At 48.4% G+C, this 18,204-nt stretch overlaps 2 protein-coding genes across 2 annotated transcripts in view; both read right to left on the reverse strand.

The window, feature by feature from the left end:
• The window catches only part of TMEM221 (transmembrane protein 221), a 7,743-nt gene extending 4,862 nt beyond the window's left edge, over nucleotides 1–2,881 (reverse strand). The window contains exons 1-2 of the mRNA XM_012809475.1: nucleotides 2,562–2,881; nucleotides 433–518 (exon numbers count right to left, since the gene is read on the reverse strand). Of these exons, the coding sequence (XP_012664929.1) occupies nucleotides 433–518; nucleotides 2,562–2,881 (406 nt within the window). The remainder of the gene's footprint in view (nucleotides 1–432; nucleotides 519–2,561) is intronic.
• A 5,052-nt stretch (nucleotides 2,882–7,933) lies between these two features.
• On the reverse strand, nucleotides 7,934–11,487 carry NXNL1 (nucleoredoxin like 1). The gene is made up of 2 exons (XM_003796638.2): nucleotides 11,162–11,487; nucleotides 7,934–8,264 (listed from the first exon to the last, which is right to left on the reverse strand). Exons 1-2 carry the CDS (start codon nucleotides 11,485–11,487, stop codon nucleotides 7,934–7,936), a joined length of 657 nt encoding a protein of 218 aa, XP_003796686.1.
• Nucleotides 11,488–18,204: the final 6,717 nt, after the last annotated feature.

An 18,204-nucleotide genomic window follows, 5' to 3' on the forward strand; every position in this document is an offset into this window, starting at 1 on the left:
AAAAAAAAAAAAAAAAAAAGAAAGAAAGAAAGAAAGAAAAAGAAAAGAAAAGAAAAAAGAAACTATTCAGGCCACGAAATCTTTTGTTCAAGTCAAATACATAAAACTGATGTGATCTCATTGGAAATGTTCTGATGAAAACTACCATTTGTGGAGCCTCTACTGGGATCAGATGCCATCCATGAGCTTTTATGAGGATTAACTCAGATCTCTTCAAGCAATTCTATGAGTCACAGAAAGTTATCATTCTTGTTTTACTAGTGAGGAAAATGAGGCACAGAGGGAATTTGCCCAAGGCACCAGAGCAAGGACGTGTCAGAGCCCAGAACTGAACCCAGGCAGGCTGGTTCCAGAGCTGACTTGTTAGGGGGGCCATTACCACTCTCCACCCAACCCAGGATCCTCTGCTCCACTTTCTTTTCCAGCACACACCTGCCAAGTAGACGGAGACCCCGCAGCAGAAAAGGCCAAGTGCCAAGTGTCTGAGGAGACGGCAGTCGTAGAGAAACCAGTCAGACCTGGGATGGAAGGGGGCAGGAAGAAAAAGGCTCAGGAAAGTGGAGCTGGTGGGAGAGAGGTCAGTGGGGAAAGGGAGGGAGAGGGGCCTAAATGAGACAAAGGCCCAGATTTTGGAGACCTGAGATCTATATGAAGAACATTATCCACTCACTCACTCACCCATTTACATCCATCCTTTTATCTACCATCCATCCATCCATCCACTCCATCAATCAACCATCCATCTACTTATCCATCCTTCCATTCACTTATCCATCCATCCATCCACATATCCATTCTTCCCTTGGCTTATTCATACATCCAGCCACCTACTATCCATCCATCCCTCCATGCATTCAATCATTTAGACATCTACCATTCACCTGTCTCACGTCCATTTATGCTCCATTCACCTTTCCATTCATCTATCCACTCACCTATCTAGTCTTCCAGGTAAATGTCCACCATCCATTTACCAATCATCCCTATAGATTATTCAACTATCAGTCACATACAGCTATCTATCCGTTTAATGGTGCCTTAAAAATCCATCTATCCATTTAAACCAGAGGTTCTCAACCTGTGGGTCGTGACCCACAGGAACTATATTAGAGGGCCATGGCATTAGGAAGGTTGAGAACCTCTGAAACAGTATCCATCCATCCAACCATCCATCCACCTCCATCCATTTGTCCATGAAATCCATTCATCTCCCATTTACCATCCATCCACTCATCCCCTCATCCATCTATCCAGCCACCATCTATTCTCCCTCCCCCAACCCATCTGTATACATCAATCAGTCCATGCAAACATCCAACACTTTTGAAGCAGCTACTATGTATAGATACTTGCTACACATCTAACTTCCATTATTTTAGAGGCCATGGCTTGTTTGGGAGATGAGAAAACTGAGGTTCACTTGCTATTAATGATGGTAGAAATGCAAGAGATGAACTGAAGAATGAGGAAATGGAGGCTCTGAGAACTCCATTCTTCACTGAGTTTCCACCAGTACAATGGAAGTGGCCTCTTTCCTGGCATCCCCTTCTGCCCCCTTTTTAGCACAATGGTCAGAAGGGGTTATTCCAAACCTAAACCAGACCACCTCCTCCTTCATTCACAACCCTCCTAGGCAGCGCAAACTCCAAAGTCCTCACCATGGGCACAAGATCACACACGGTCCCGTGCCTTCACCTCCTTGCATCTCATCCTCCAGCCACACCAAACACCTCCATCTCCCTCTACTCACAAAGCTCATTCCTGCCCCAGGACCTTTATACAGGCTGTTTCCTCTGCTTGGATCATAATCCCCCAGATCTTCTGCCTCCTCCCCTCCTTCAGCTCAAGCCCCCTCATGCTACCCCCTTCATCCAAACACCCCATTTTCTTTCCTTCCCGGCATTCATCACCATCTGATGCTACTGATCTGCCATGCTTCTTTATTGTCTTTGAGTCCATGAGGGCAGATCTGGTTGCAAGTGGGACAGTGGAGTACTTGGCTCAAGCAGCCCTTAATAGAGGCTTCCCTTTATGTTCACATCCTGAGCTCAGGTCCCTGAGGAAGGAACCCTAACCCATAGCACAGGCTCTGGCTCTTCCAGAATCAAGCTCAGATTCAACTCACCCACTTCCCATCCCCACAGTTTGAAGGGAGCAGCCAAAATTGTCTAAGACCCAGTTTAAAAGGGGGATAATAGCACCCAAGACTTCACTGAGTTAATCAACACAGAGAAGGAAGCAAGGAGGGTTTAGTGCTCTATTAAATGAAAAACCCTCTGGATATAGACATCAGGGCTAGCTAATCCCAGGCCCTTTGTGAGCCTGAGTTTCCTCATCTGCAAATCAGGGGCCACAGCTGTAGTTACACCTGCTGTACAATTTCAGTACAGAGTAGAGGGAGGGGAAGGAGGAAGGGCAGGATGAAAGAAGAGAGAGAAAGATGGATAGAGGAGGGAGAGAGGAAGTTGTCCCCCAGCCTGAGGCCCAGAGAGGGGCAGCAGCTTGCTCAGGCTCATCCAGCCCCTAGCCGAGTCCCCAGGCAGTGGGGCGGGTCCTCCTACCTGCCGGGGCCAGGCCCCCGCGCCAGCTCCGCGCCCAGGTGGCCGCACAGCACGGCGAGCAGCAGGCAGGTGAGCGCGAGCACGAGGGCCAGCGAGGCCAGCGCGGCGGCCAGGGGCAGAAGAGCTCCAGCCGCGTCCTCGGGTAGCCCGGGGCCGGCACCCAGCTCTAGGCCCAGCCCGTCAGCGCGCGGTCCCCTCAGGTCCGTGCGGCCAGCCTGCAGCTGGAACAGCAGCTGCGCGCCCAGAGCCGCCAGGATCGCCGCCGGGATGCCCAGGAGGGTCATCGCGGCCAGTACCCTGCCGCCGTATGACCTGGCCATGGCGGGGGTCGTGCGGGCGGAGGACGTGAGGGCAGTCGAGGAATCAAAGTGGTTTTAGGGTAGGGAAGTTGGGGGGCGTCCGAAGGGCCCCCAGGGGGCGGGGCCGTAGTCTGAAGGTTCAGGGGTTGTGTGGCAGGTCGCCTGATTCCGGCTCTGAGGTGCAGGTCGCAGCCGGGATGCCTGTGCTTTGCGAAAACTTGTAACAAAGTCTTTTCTCCTCTCTCCCGGGGCCCCGCAGGCGCCCCCTCTTGGTCAACGGGTCTTAACGGGTCGGGCTTGACAGGGTTGGGGCGGGGCCTCCAAGGGGAGGGACCAGGTGTGGGGCGGGGCGAGGAGCAAAGGCTACGAGGCTGGATTGCGCGAACCCCATTTGCCTGGGGACGCGGCTCGGGGCTGGATGGGCCTGAGCCAGCTGCTGCTCCTCTCTGTGCCTCAGGCTGGAGGACAGCACCCTAAATTCTTAGAAGCACCGATTTTATGATTATTTAGAAAGAAAGACAATGGCTCACACCTGTAATCCTAGTACTTTGAGAGGTCGAGGCAAGAGGATAGCTTGAGCCCAGGAGTTCGAGGCTGACTTGAGCAAGAGCAAGATCCTGTCTCTACATAAAATAAAATAAATTAGCTGGGCGTTGTGGAGGGCGCTTTAGTCTCAGCTACTCCGAAGCCTGAAACAAGAGGATTGCTTGAGTCTGATGCCATGGGACTGTGGCAGGGTAACAAAGCAAGATCCTGTCTCCAAAAAAATTAAATAAATAAATAATGAAAAGAAAGAAATTTTAAATAATTCACTTTGTTATTTGATCTCAACCCAGGGACACGCTATTGGCTGTTATTTCTCCTCTGCTCACCTTCCTCAAGAGTTGAAGGAAAGGTTGCTTCCTCTAGGAGGCCCTCTTAGAACTCTTCCCCAACTGCCACCCCCTATTCTTCACATAACATTTTTTAAAAATTGAGGTTAAATTTACAGAACATAAAATGAACTATTTTATTCAATTTTGGGGGGTACATTCGCAATGGTGTGTAACCATTACCTTTGTCTAGTTCCGGAACATTTCTGTCACCCCCAAAGTAGGCTCTGTCCCCCTTCCTAGTCACTCCCTATTCTCCTCTCTCAGCCCCTGGCAACCACCAATCTGTTCCTGTCTCTATGGATTTGCCTGTTCTAGACATTTCATATAAATGGAGTCATACAACATGTGGCCATTGGTACATCTGGCATCTTTTACTCAACATCATGGTTTCCAGATTCATCCAGGTTGTAGCAAGTGTCAACGCTTCATTCCTTTTTACAGCTGAATAACATTCTATTAGGTGGATGAATCCCATTCTGTTTATTCATTCATCCGCTGATGGGGATTTGGGTTGTTTCCACCTTTGGGGGAAATGTGACTTATGCTGCTATGAACATGCAAGTACAGGTATCTGTTTGAGTCACTGCTTTCAATTGTTTTGGGTAGTAGAATCTTAAGAGTGGAATTTGAGGGTCACACGGTAACTCTTTTAACTTTTGTGAAACCATCAAACTGTTTTCTATTGCAGCTGTGTCATTTTACATCCCCACTAGCAAAGTAGTTTTTTCCCTCATTTTCTGCACATCCTCACCAACACTTGTTTCCTCCTGCTCCTCCTTCTTTTTTTGTTTTCATTATCCACTGCAGCTTCATGAAACCTCCTTCTTGGTTATAGCCACTTTAGTGGGTGTAAAGGGCTGTGTCACTGCGGCTTTGATTTGCACTTCCCTAATCATTAATGATGTTGAACATTTTTTCATGTGCTTGTTGGCTGTTTGATGTCTGCTTTGGAGAAATTCCTATTCAGGTCCCATTTTTAAATTGAGTTGTTTAAACAAAAAAGAAAACAATAAATCGAGTTGTTTGGTTTTTTGTTGTTGCACTGTAGGAGTGCTTTATATATGAATCCCTTATTAACGACATGATTTACAAGAATTTTCTCCCATTATGTCTGTTGTATTTTCACTTTCCATTTTCCCAAAGCACTTTCTTCCTTTTGCAGTTCAGCCTGTATGATTTCCCAGAGTCTGACACCCTAGCTCCAGGAAAGCAGGGTGTCTGTTTCAGCTGTCCACTGTTGTGTCCCCAAGAGGTACTATGTTCAGCCCCTGGCAGTCCCTCAATAAATGTTTGCCAAACACAGGACAAATGTATCATCTTGCACTCCTGCTCTGGAATTCTTCCAAAGTGTGAAAAATCAAATCTGCAGATGGTTTCAAAGGTAGCACATTTCTGCTAGATCCAGAATATCAAGGTGAATGAGGTCAAGGTGGCCTCCTATGAGCTGGCTGGTGTTAATGCATTCAAACCTTGCAGCAGGTCTACATTGTTATCACCTGGACTTTATAGAGGAGGAAACTGAGGTGCAGAGAGGTGCAGTAACTCCCTGGGTCACATAGCTAGACTGGGCAGAGCAGGATTGAAACCCTGCAGTCCAGCTCCCACTAGCTTCTCTATACTACTTCATAGGCACCTAAGAGATTTTACCGGTTTTGAATTTTCAAGTCTTTTTTCAGATTTTTTGAGTCAATTATTTTTTTCAGGTTTCAAATTTTGGGGTTCTTCTGAGATAAGTTTTTGCCATGTAGGTAAAATGACCTTGGGAGAGATTATGGGGTGACCCTTCACCCTCAGGTAGTCTCCTTTGCTGTGTGGCCTTGTGGTCTTAACCTCTCTGGGCCTCCTCATCTTTTACAGAAGTCTGTTTATTCACTGATTTATTCATTCACTCACTCACCAGGCATCAGCCCAACACACCCACTCTTTCATCTTGCTAAAATCAGGGTGAATTTTCCATGTTTTATAGCTAAGGGAAAGTCCCAGATTGGGGCAGCTGTTTTTCAGGAATTCATCTGGAATTTGGATTAGAGCCCACCTCTGTGCTGTGTGTTGTGGATATAAAGATGTAAGATAACTTTCATCTATTCATTCAACAAACATTAATGGGCAGCCCACCTATGTGTTTAGTCCTGGGGACTCAGTGGTGACCAAGACAGTCCTGGATTGCCCTTCTGAAGCTCCAGTCTGGTGGAGGAGGTGGAAACATACATTAAATCTGCAAGTAAAGGGACAGTTCCATAAAATGGCTAAAGGTCATTGCCATAATTTCTTGAGGGTTGAGGGGGGACACAAATAAATAAATGAGAGGCCTGGCCCTCTCCTTTTTGTGTGAGGTAACTCTCCAGTTTGGGGGTGTCTGGCTTTAATTTGGAAAGTTGTGTTAACCCTGCAAGTAGTCCCCATGCTTAATTGACTTGGCGTTTTGCCAAGCTGTCACTTTCTCATTATACCACTGACAGGTGGTCTTGGGGATGGGAGGAGGCAGGGAAGGCAGAGAGGGAGAAGCTTAGAAAGTACCAACAACTTGTCCAGGTAACACAGCTCCACAGGGACAGGAAGTGGACTCCCCCCAGCCTCACTGCCCAGATGGGGAAGACTGACCACTTTATGCCGTCTGCAATACTATTAACACTAAATTACATGGTCTGTGATTTGTACCCAAAGGGTGACCTGGTATTAGATACAGAGAATTTAAGTGCCATTATTATATGAGGTCCAACGCACCCATTTCACAGATGCAACTAGTGAGGCCCAGAGAGCGTTAGAATCCGAAGGAGCAGGCAACATCACTGTCCTGAGCTTCAATTTACCCGCCTGGAGATTGGGAGTGGAGGTGAGAATGAAATGAGGCTCCAGTCCAGCATATAAGTCCCTCTGGCATCCCAGGCCACCCAGCGACCTTTTCCTCATCAGTCAGATCCCTGCCCACCTTAGTCACCAGTTTCCTCGGACACGCGCGGCCTCTTAGGAAACCGATTAAGGAACACGCAGAAGAGGTGTGGTTTGCTTGTAATATTTTCTTTTTTAGCCCCGTCCCGAAGGCGTGCCTCCTCATCTCACCGCTAGGAGGAACCAGAGGCAAAACCAAGAGAGCACCTGCTTTGTGGTCTTAGCTAACCTGCCAGGTAGTAACTGGCCTTCTCATTTTCTAGAGGAAAGAAATGAAGTTTAGAGAGGGGTGGGAGGAAAGTTTGGCCGTTTCACAGTCATAAAGCTGGCAAAGTGTTCAAAACTGTAATTTTGATTTCTATAGTCTGCTGTCTCCCCTGGGGACTCCTGGGGTCCATCAGGTAGAAGAGAAAACCTGAGAGAATTTTGGCCCTTGCGGCGAGCCGGGACCCCAGCACACATGGCACCAAATACTGAAATGCATCCCGTGCAAAACAGAAATTTGTTGTTAAAGGATTGCTGCAAGTTTGTGTACGAAACTATGGGCAACTCATTTAATATACGATGGAAGACTATACTTTTAGGGATCATTTCTACAGTTCGTTTATGTAGGATGTGCTTAACGTTCTCAGCACGTTTATTAGATTTGATCTGGTTTTGCATTTTTCCATGTTGGAGCCATTAACCACACCCCTTTCCCCAGGTATCAGAAATATCCTTGAAAGCTGTCCCTCCTTCATTGCGCTGACACAGCCCTGGAGGCTCAGATGCGTAGCAGGAAGACAAGGGCAGGGCCCGGGACGCGGAGGGATGTCCCAGGACATAGAATATGTTCCCCCCCCCGCCCCATCCTATGCCTCCCCGCCCTCTTCAGGGGGATAAGAACATACTCCCCTGGTCCCGCCTTACGTCTCCCAGGAGAGTCTCATCATGGGCCCTCCCCCCAGACCTCAGAATCCAGACATCATCCCCGTTCCACCACTCCACCTTCCTTCCCCCCACATCACGAGAGCTCCGAAGGGCCCCCATGAGCTTCCTCCTGCCCTTGGAAGTGTGCTCATAACCGAGACGCCCCCTTCCGCTTCTCCGTCCAGTGCTCCATCTCCCTCACCCCTTCCTGCGGGGTTATTCAGAACCCTTCCCCCAGAGGCTCATTAGAGATTCCCCTTTTGTGGCAGAAAGAGAACTCTCTTCCTCTGGAGCAGGAAGAGAACTCAGAACAGCCCCCGCCCAGCCCTCACCCTGGGGGCAGGGTGCGGGCTTCCCAAAGATCCGCCACCCCTCCCCCAATGCGCCCTACCCTTGGAGGTCAGAACAGCCCCCCTTCCCCTTCCTCGGCCTCGTCCTCTCTCCCGGGGTCGCCGCCTCCCCCCGGGTCCCGCCCGCCCCGCACCGCCTTCTCCACACGGTACTTGCGGCGGCGCAGCCACTCGGTGAGGCTACGCGGCGCTGTGTCTTCCAGGTCCTCGGGCGGCAGGAAGCTTCGGTCCAGCACCTCGGCTGCCTCCTGCCAGTTGGCGAAGCAGGCGGGGCCCAGGCGCTGAATCTCCTCGGCCGCGTTGAGCGTAAGCACGTCCCCTCCAGGCTTGAGTACCACCACCGCCGGCAGGCGCTCCACAGAGAACTGGCGCCCGAGGTCCCTGCAGGGCGGCAGGTCAGTCTGTCCCTGACCCTGAAACTGGGGAGCCCCACATCCCTCCTCCTTATACTTATTGAGCATCTTTGTGTACACTGTCCTGTGCTTGCCTGGCGCTGGGCCTCTGCGCGGAGCCTCCACCACCCTGTATACGCTCCAACCTCAGGGCCTTTGCACTGGCTGTGCCTTCCACCTGGAGCAGTCTCCCCAGACATCTGCAGGTTAAGACTCTGGATCATGCAGACTTCCGATTCCTATCTTCCCCCCTGCTAATATATTATATAATTTACTGCTCCTTATACTCTTCTCCCCTACCAAGGCATGGACTTCTATCACCATTCACTTCACTGGTGTCCCTAGTGCCTGAAACAGTGTCAGGCACATGCTTAGGAAATGTGTCTGGGATGGATGGATGGATGGATGAATGAATCAATCAATCCTGATAAACACCATAAAGAAATGTTAAATGTGGTAAGGACTTCTGGCCAGAGAGGGCCTTTTGAAGGAGGTGATCTCTGAGCTGAGATCTATGAGATGAGGAGGAGAAGCCCAGGAAAAGGGTGTCCCCAGCAGAGGGCACAGCCAGGGTGCCAATGCCCTGAGGTGGGCAGGTGATTGAGGTACAGCCCTCATCATGCAGGCCCTGGAGGGTGATGGCAAAGTTTTGATTTTGTTCTGTGTTAGTAGAAGCCAGAGTGAAGCTTAGCCACATTCCCATAAGACCCAGGAAGAAACGTCCATCTAAGTTAGGATCCTGCACACTCTTACTTATCCAGGGGTACAGGCTGCCAAACTGGGCCCATCATGGTTCTTTTCCTTTTTTTTCTTGTTCCTTTTTTAAAAGACAGAATCCTGCTCTGTCAACCCAGGCTAGAGTACAGTGGTGTCATGATGATACTTCACTGCAACTTTCAACTCCTGGGCTCAAGTGATCCTTCTGCTTCAGCCACTCAAGTATCTGGGACTACAGGCATGCTACCACACCCACCTAAATTTTGTATTTTTTGTAAAGACTGTGTCTCCTAGGCTGGGCTCAAGTGATCCTCTAGGCTCAGTCCCTCAAAGTGCTAGGATTACAGGCATGAGTCACCATGCCCAGCCTTCTTCTTCTTCTTCTTTTTAATTTGGCCCCAAGGATCCCCTGGGCTCAAGGGATCCTTCCACCTTTGCCTCCAGAGCAGCTGGAACTATAGGCCCAAGCCACTGTGCCATGCTCCACCCATGGTTCTTAATTTCAGCCTGCTGAGTTCTTGGGTGGCCTTTTCTCCCAGCTGCCAGAAGGAGAACACATGGTACTTGCAAAATCCCACAGGAGGAGGTTGCCAGATTTAGCAATTAGAAATACAGGACAGTCAGTGAAATTTGCATTTTAGATAAACAGTGAATAATCTTTTAGTGTATTGGGACACACTTATACTAAAAAATTATTTGTTTTTTTGAAATTTGAATTTAACTGGAAATCCTGTATTTTATCTGGCAACTCCAAGCCCAATGGCCAAGTGGGATTGTTTGAGGTCAGGAATTTGAGACCAGCCTAACCAACAAAGTTAGATCCTCTCTAAAATTAAAAAAAAAAAATAGCCAAGTGTAGTGTTTGTCTGTAGTCTCAGCTGCTTGGGAGGCTAGACAGGGAGGATCGATTTGCTAGACCCCAGGAGTTTGAGGCTGCAGCGGCTTGTGATCACTTTACTGTGCTCCAGCCTGAGTGACATAGGAGACTCTGTCTCAAAAAAAAAAAAAAATTATATATATATACATATATATATATATGAAGCAGGCCCTGTGGCTCTGGCAACTCTACACTCTACAGTGGGTGGAGGTGGTCACCCAGATAAGTTACTATTCTGGGTGAATGTTTTGTTGACAGGACCTTGCCTCAGGCAAGGTCAGCATTTGTCTGTGATGTATTGCAGCTGGCGTTTCTGCCCCAGGGAGGGAAATGTTACCAGTTTGGTGGAAAAGACCCTTCATTCAAAAAGGGCAGGGGGAGTGAGCAAGTGTCCAAACTGGTCATTTTGGTGGAGAAGGAAACTCTCTCTGACCAGAAACTTCCAACTTGAGTAACAAAATGAATGAAGTTGGTAAAGGCCATGAAGTCTGCAGCCTTCTTCCAAATGGTTCAACACAAACTACACACACATGTACACACACAGACAAAACAAATATGGCAAAATGTTAACAATTGCCATGGGTTTTATCTTAGGCTTCTTTCAACTTTTTGCTATGTTTGAATATTTTTGCATAACAAAAAGTCAAGCTATAATACTGTTTTGGGGGGACCTTCTTGTATAGCTTCAATCTGACTACCTTTCTCTCAGCACTAATGCCCTCCATGGCTCCCTGATACTCTGAGGATCATGTCCACTCTCAAGGTGGCTTGGCTGCACCAACTTTTCTCACCCAGAGATTATTAATACTTATAGCTTCCCCACACTTGCCATTCTTTCTCTGCCAGCCTCTAAGCCTTTGTCTGTGCTGTGCCCTCTGCTTGAAAACCCTTCTCTTTCCTCACTGTCCACCCTCCTTTCTTCCATGTTCTCAGGGTCACTCTTTAAAGCTGTTTCCTTGGGGAAGCATCTTCTGACTCTTGAACCTCAGCAGGGGTTTCCCATTGTATTTCTACTTGACTGCCTCCTTTTATTGTCCAGAGCACAGCCCTAGTTTTCTAGTTGAGTCTTTGTTTTCAATTTGTCTCTCTCACTAGGCTGTAAGCTCCATAGGAGAAGGATGGAAGTTGGCATGTGCACCCCACTCTGTAGGGTTCTACCAGTTCCTGGTACATGGACTGGAACACAGGTGCTGCTTATTTACCCTTTCTCTCTGGATAGAATGGATGCTTCACTTTCAGTGGAGATGCCCCTCCTCCAGGAAGCCCTCCTTGATCTTTCTACCCTGTCTCACCTCCTTAGGTCATCCTCGAAGGGCAGGAAGAGCCACTTCTCAGGCATGTCCTTGAGGAACAGGTCCTGTTGTTCCTCCGTGGGGTCCTGAGACACGTACACCAGGGCCATCTGGGCTGCCCGCAGCACATAGAACTCATCCGTGAGGCGCACGAAGAAGTCCTTAAGGATGGGTGCAAAAGCCTGGCACTCAGGACAAGCCCCAGCCCCAAAGAACAGCAGCACCAGCCGGTTCTCCAGCTTTCGGCTGAGCTCTGCCTCTGTGTCCAGCTCATCCTGGTCACTATTGTTGCGAATCAGGACCCGGCCAGAAAACAGGGAGGCCATGGTAGCCTTGGCTGGGTGCTAGGGATGGCTCAGAGGGGCCCCTCGTGATGTGGCCTCAGGTCTGCTGGCTGGCTTCTCTTATAGGAATAGAAATCTTCAGGAAGCCAGCTTAGGACCTCTCTAATCTACCTAGACCTTGACCTGGTTCTGTGGCTCCTCTAAGGTCAGAGGGCAGGGCTCCCTGTGTGCCTCTCTCTCTGGAGAGAGCTGCAGATGCATTAAGAAGAACACACAAGATTGCAAAGGAAACCAATCATACTGACATACAAGTGTGAAAATATTTTGTTAAGTTGTGATATCAAAATATACATGCTTCTGGGTGGCGCCTGTGGCTCAAAGGAGTAGGGCGCTGGCCCCATATGCCCGAGTTGGTGGGTTCAAACCCAGCCCCGGCCAAAAATTGCAAAAAAAAAAAAAAAAAAAGCAAGCTTCTTCATGAATGCATTAAGTAATGTTGATTGACAGGGGCTCTGTTAATTACTGTAATATCTAAGTTGAAATGTCAGTGATATTTGGAGGACTTACCTATGATCAGGATGTGATTTAAAATTATCTTTGATTTCCATGGGTGACACAGTTAACATGGCTGGACAATGCCTGCATTCACTATGAGAAGACATACTAAATTTTAGCAAGAAGTTAATGGAAATGAACATGTCTTTTTTTTCTCCAACCTCCCAGATTCTGTCTGGCTCACCCACACCTTAAGATACTCTTAATGTAGAAGGTTGAAATCATGGCCATGGTATTTTGCAGTCCCTCCAGCCCATTAAGAGGTGGTGACCAGTTTCTCTCTCCTTGAGTCTGGGCCTGGTTTTGTGATGTGCTTTGACCATTGCGGTGTGGCAGAAGGTGTGAGTGCCATGCCCATTTATTTATTTATTTTTATTGAGACAGAGTCTCACTTTGTGGCCCTTGGTAGAGTGCCATGGCATCATAGCTCACAGCAACTTCCAACTCTTGGGCTCAAGCGATTCTCTTGCCTCAGCCTCACAAGCAGCTGGGACTACAGGTATCCACCATAATGTCTGGCTTCCTTTTGTAGAGATGAAGTCTCAGTCTGGCTCAAATTTGGTCTCAAATTCCTGAGCTCAGGGCGATCCACCTGCTTTGGCCTCCCAGAATGCTAGGATTACAGGCATGAGCCACCATGCCTAGCGCCCCCTCTGTTTTTTTTCTGAGACAGAGTCTCACTATGTCATCACCCCTGGTAGAGTGCTAGAGAGCTCATAGCAACCTCAAATTCTTGGGCTTAAGTGATTCTCTTGCCTCAGCCTCCGAAGTAGCTAGGACTACAGGTGCCCTTCACAATGCCTGGCTATTTTTTTGTTGCCGTTGTCATTGTTGTTTAGCTGGCCTGGGCTAGGTTCGAATCCCCCAGCCTCAGTGCATGTGGCTGGCACCGTAACCACTGTGCTATGGGTGCTGAGTCCGCCCTCCCTTTTTTTTTTTTTTTAAAGAGATGGGGGTCTTGCTCTGTTGTCCAGTCTGTCCTCAAATTCCTGGCTGTAAGCAATTCTTTTCACCCATCTGTGCCTTTTACTTCACACTGTTTTAAGACTGCCTTGAGACCTTCATGTAAGAAAGTTGATTTAGAGCAGGATTCTGCATGCCTTCTCTGTAAAGGACCAGGAGGTAAATGTTTCCATCTTTGTAATCCATACAGTCTCTGTTGCAATTGCTAACTCTGAACCTTAAAAATAGCCAGAGACAATATGTAAGTGTATATACATGTCTGTGTTCTGCTTTCACATTCAAAAATGTGAAAACCATTCTGGCCAGGAATGGGTGCTCATGCCCGTAATGGGTGCTCATGCCTCCTAGCACTTTGGGAGGCTGAGGAGGGAGGATCACATAAGACAATGTTCAAGATCAGCCTAGGCAACATCGCAAGACCCATCTCTAGAAAAAGTTTTTAAGCTCCTGGTAAGATGGATTTGGGCTACAGCAGTTTGCCAACTCCTGCCTATTGGATGAGAGGCCACCTGTAGTATGAGGCACCCAGCCCCCACATAGCACCAACTGCCAGGGCACTTGACTTTCCCTCCCAGCCAGCAGCGAAATGTAGTAGGGTGACTAAGCCATGTGAAGCCAGCAGAGGAATGACCTATGCAACCCATGGGATCCTGGTCAGATTTTTCTGCAATACCAGGAAGTCCTGGCCTATTGTGAATCAAAAAAGTTAGTGAGGGGCTTGGCGCCTATAGCTCAGTGGTTAAGGTGCCGGTGACATACACCAAGGCTGGAGGGTTTGAACCCAGCCTGGACCTGCTAAAAAACAATGACAACTGCAACAACAACAACAAAATAGCCAGGGGTGGCACCTGTGGCTCAGTGAGTAGGGTGCTGGCCCCATATACTGAGGGTGGCAGGTTTGAATCTGGCCCCGGTTGCAACCAAAAAAAAAAAAAAATAGCTGTTGCGGTGGGTGCAAGAGAGCTGAGGCAAGAGAATCATTTAAGCCCAAGAGTTTGAGGTTGCTGTGAGCTGTGATGCCACAGCACTCTGCTTAGGACGACATAGTGAGATTCTGTCTCAAAAAAAAAAAAAAGTTACTGAGAGCAAAGTGGTCTCAGCAATGGAGAAGGTTTTATGGGAGGCACAGTGGCTCATGCCCTAATCCCAGAATTTTGTAAGCATGAAGAGGGAGTCACTTGAGTCCAGGTGTTTGACACCAACCTGAGCAACCATAGCAATATCCTATCTCTACAAAAATATTTAATTATTAGCCAAGTGTGGTGGTGCACACCTTTAGTCACAGTTACTTAGGAGGCTGAGATAGGAAGATTGTTTGACCCTAGGAATTAGAGGTTACAGTCAGCTGTGGTCATGCCTTTGTACTCCAGCATCATTGCACTCCAGTGCCACTGTATTCAGGCCTAGGTGACAGCTTTCAGAAAGATAAAGGAGAACTCTTCTACAGTGTTTATCAGATTATAAGGTGCCTACTATACTCATGTCCTCAGAATAGCCCTACAAGTGAGGCACTGAGCCTTGGAGAAGCTGATGGGTGTGTCCGAGTCACCCAGTGAATGACATAAGGCACACTGCAGACCCAGTGTCATCTGACCAGGGCTTTCATCTGTCCCAGCTCCCAACTGCAACACTCTTGACATTTGGGGTGGAATCATTCTTTGTAAGCGGCGAGTATCTTGTATGACATTCAGCAGCCCTAGAGCCTCTGGAGGAGCTCAGCTGCTGACACCTTGATTTTGGACTTCTGGTTTTGAGAATTCAAAATTCTTATTACTCTATGCTACCTGGGCTATAGCACATTGTTACACAAGCCTAAAAAACTCAACCCCCTACTCTAGTGGGCATTTGAATTTGCCTGAGAGCAATTGTTTTTTCCTACACGGTGTTCATGTTCTACTTACAGTGAGCCCTCATGCTAAGATCTTGTGGTATTTCATTTCAATATTCCTTCTGTTCTCTTGGTCTTCTGGAGAGTTCCAAGAATTCTCTTTGCTGTGGCACAACCCTGTGATTACCCCGGGGTAGGAGGGGAACCCACTGGAAACCTGTGCACAGTGGGGGATCAACAAATGCACAGCTCTGAGGAGGGGGACGGAGGGCGTCCTCTATTGTTTAGAGATGGGGTCATGCTATGTTGCCCAGACTAGTCTTGAACTCCTGGCCTCAAGTGATCCTCCTGCCTCAGCCTTCCAAAGGAGGATGTCCTTTTTCAGTGGGTAGCCAGGTTGAAGAGGGAAGAGGTGGCCAGGCCAAGGCCACTGAGCTGGGTTTTTCTCTGAAGCCAGAGTTCTGCCCACCTGTGTGTCTATACCTCTGTTTCCTCCTCTGAAATCCTTGCAGAAGCCCGTGTTTAGAAATTGGGATTTTTGGTTTTTGTATTTTAGGAAAGAAGTGGAGACAGATACTGTTGTATGCTATATGATGCCTATTAGGGCTCAGAAAATAGCATCCTAAAATGAAGGCATCTGAAGTAGCCTCAGAAGCAGAATTTTTCTCTGACCTTTTCCTGTCCTCCTGTCTTTCTGTCTCATTCTCCCCTAAGGAAGAACATGGAAACCAGGACCCCTTTTCCCCTAAGATAGCCATAAAACCTAAAACTATTAGTTTAACTTTTCCCCTACCTTTTTGTGTAAAAACTGGTAAGGAAGACATTATCTGACCTACTTTGTTTGACTGTAGGGCATTAAGACCCCTATTCCAGAGAAGGTCCTGCCCCACACCCAGGGGGAAGGAATGTTGCTCAGAGAGGCCAGGGAGAATCTAGACAGACAGGGCTTGCCATGTTTCTTCATTCAGTCTACTGGCATTAGATCATACGCTTTTTGTCCAATCATATTTCTACACGACTATTCATATTTTGTTAAATTTAAGCATAAAGGCAATTTCCCTTGTATCTTGGTCTTCATTCTGAAGGTTCATGTCAAGTCAATCTATATTCCTTTCTTCCAGTTATATGTCAAGTTAATCTATATTCCTTTCTTCCAGTTAATCTCCCTTTTGATTTTCAGTAAACCTTCAGAATGGGAAGGGGAACTTTTCCCTTGACTCCTACATGATCTAGGGTCTGGGACAGCCTGTAAGCAAGAGGATAAATAGGGATTAAAAAGTATAATTGTTGGGAGGCCAAGTCAGGAGGAACACTTGAGGCCAGGACTTTGAGACCAGCCTAGGCAACATAGCAAGATACTATCTCTACAAAGAATAGAAAAATTAGGTTCGGCGCCTATAGCTCAACCGGCTAAGGCGCCAGCCATGTACACCTAAGGTGGCGGGTTCGAATCCCCAGCCCGGACCCGCCAAACAACAATGACGGCTGCAACCAAAAAATAGCCAGGCGTTGTGGCGGGCGCCTGTGGTCCCAGCTACTTGGGAGGCTGAGGCAGGAGACTCGCTTGAGCCCAGGAGTTGGAGGTTGCTGTGAGCTGTAATGCCACGGCACTCTACCCAGGGGGATAGCTTGAGGCTCTGTCTCAAAAAAAAAAAAAAAGAATAGAAAAATTAGCTAGGTGTGGTGGTGTGTACCTATAGTCTCAACTTGGGAGGTTGAGGGAGGAGAATTGTTTGAGCCCAGTTTGAGGCTACAGTGAGCTATGATGCTGCCACCTCTGCACTCTACTCTGGGTGATAGAGCAAGACACTGTCTCTGGAAAATTAAAAAAAAAAAATAAAAAGCACAATTGATTACCAGAAACAGCCTGCCTGGCTCGGTGCAGGGGAGGTGGTGCTGCCAGTAGAGTTCTGGAACCATCTTAGGAAAAAGGCCAAGTTTCCAAAGCCTCTTGGATTTGGGGACAAAGAGGGATGAGTAGAGTTAGAAGAGATGGTCTGTGCAGCTGTTTAGTCAGGGTTCAGTAAACTGGTAAGGTGGATGGGAAGAGGGAAGGGAAGACAGAGAAGTTGCAAAGGAGGAGGAAGGAGATGGGAAGTAGGGTAAGAGCCAAGGGAATTGGGGCAAAGGGGAAAGGGGGAGGAGAAATTTAGGGAAGAAAGGGGAGGAGTAGGAATGGAGAGAGGAAAAAAGAGGGAAAGGGGGAGAGGACAGAGAAAGGATAAAACCCCCTGAGCTGGCATTTATGGATGCAGTCTCAACTCCAAGCTAGTGTGACAGACAGCTCCAATCCTCAGTTTCTTTACCTGTAAAATGGGGCGATTGCAATAGGGCTACCTGGCAGGGTAAGAGTGCCGCTATGGTTACTGGCCATTGCTGACTTTTCCAGACTGAGAAAGTAGCCAGCCAGTGAGTGACTGGTTCTGGGCTTGTCCTCTAGATTTGCCATTTCACTCCTCCATTCCACCCATCCCAGGCTGCCCACAGAGACCAATATCAGCATGGGTGGTGGTGTTTGAGCGCCTGCCCAGCACTGTCCTCCAAGTGGCACTGGAAACAGTCTCTGGCTGGCTCCCAGGAAGAATGCTGAAAGGTCGGCCAAGCAGGGTAGAAAACAAGCAGTGGAAGAGTGGGGGGTAGGGGGCAGAGGAGGGAGAGCCTGAAGGGAGGGATCCAAGGCAGAGGCCTGCATGGACACAGCCCAGGCAAGAAGGGCCCAGGAATCAAGAAACAGAAGCCCTGGAGGTCTGGAATCCCTGACTGCTTCCTGCCTGAGTTCAGAAGGCTCACAAAGGAGCAGTCAATACTGAGGGTCGACGTGCAGCTTCAAGGTCAGCCAGAGAACAGGGCTGATGGTGATCAAGCTGAGGGTCTGTGTGCAGGTTCATGGTCAGCCAGAGAACAAGGCGGGGTGGGGGTGGGGGGCAGGCCAGTGCCTGACATGTGCCTGGTCAGGAAAAGGGCTTTGGAGACCTGGTGAGTGAGCATTTAGGACCCTGGGTTGCAAATACAAGACTCCTGTGTGGGTGCATCTAGGAAGGATCAGGATCTGGTGTGTAGATTTTGTCTTCCCTGGGATTCTTTGAGGCTTAACTGACAAGGCTTTGCAATATGGATTTAGGATTAGCTGGGTCTTCGAATTACATGTTTAAAGCTTAGGTGGTGGTGGTGGGGGAGTGAGAGGGGAAGAGAGGGAAGGAGGGAGGGTGATGGGAGGTGGCCGTGGTTAGATTTAGAGCCTTCTGAGGTTCTAAGGCCCCTAGGGTGTGAATTTACCACTCCCTGGGTCCCTAACATGTGTGTTTAAAACCAAAGAGGCTTTGGGGCTTGGATTTAGGACAAGCAGAGGCACGATTCCAGCACAGGCGGGCCGTGGGTGTGAGCTGCTATTTTTTTGGTTCCCAGGGTAGGGA

The sequence above is a fragment of the Otolemur garnettii genome, unplaced genomic scaffold (assembly GCF_000181295.1).
Source record: "Otolemur garnettii isolate 467f Iridium unplaced genomic scaffold, OtoGar3 scaffold00105, whole genome shotgun sequence".
Classification (NCBI taxonomy): Eukaryota; Metazoa; Chordata; class Mammalia; order Primates; family Galagidae; genus Otolemur; species Otolemur garnettii.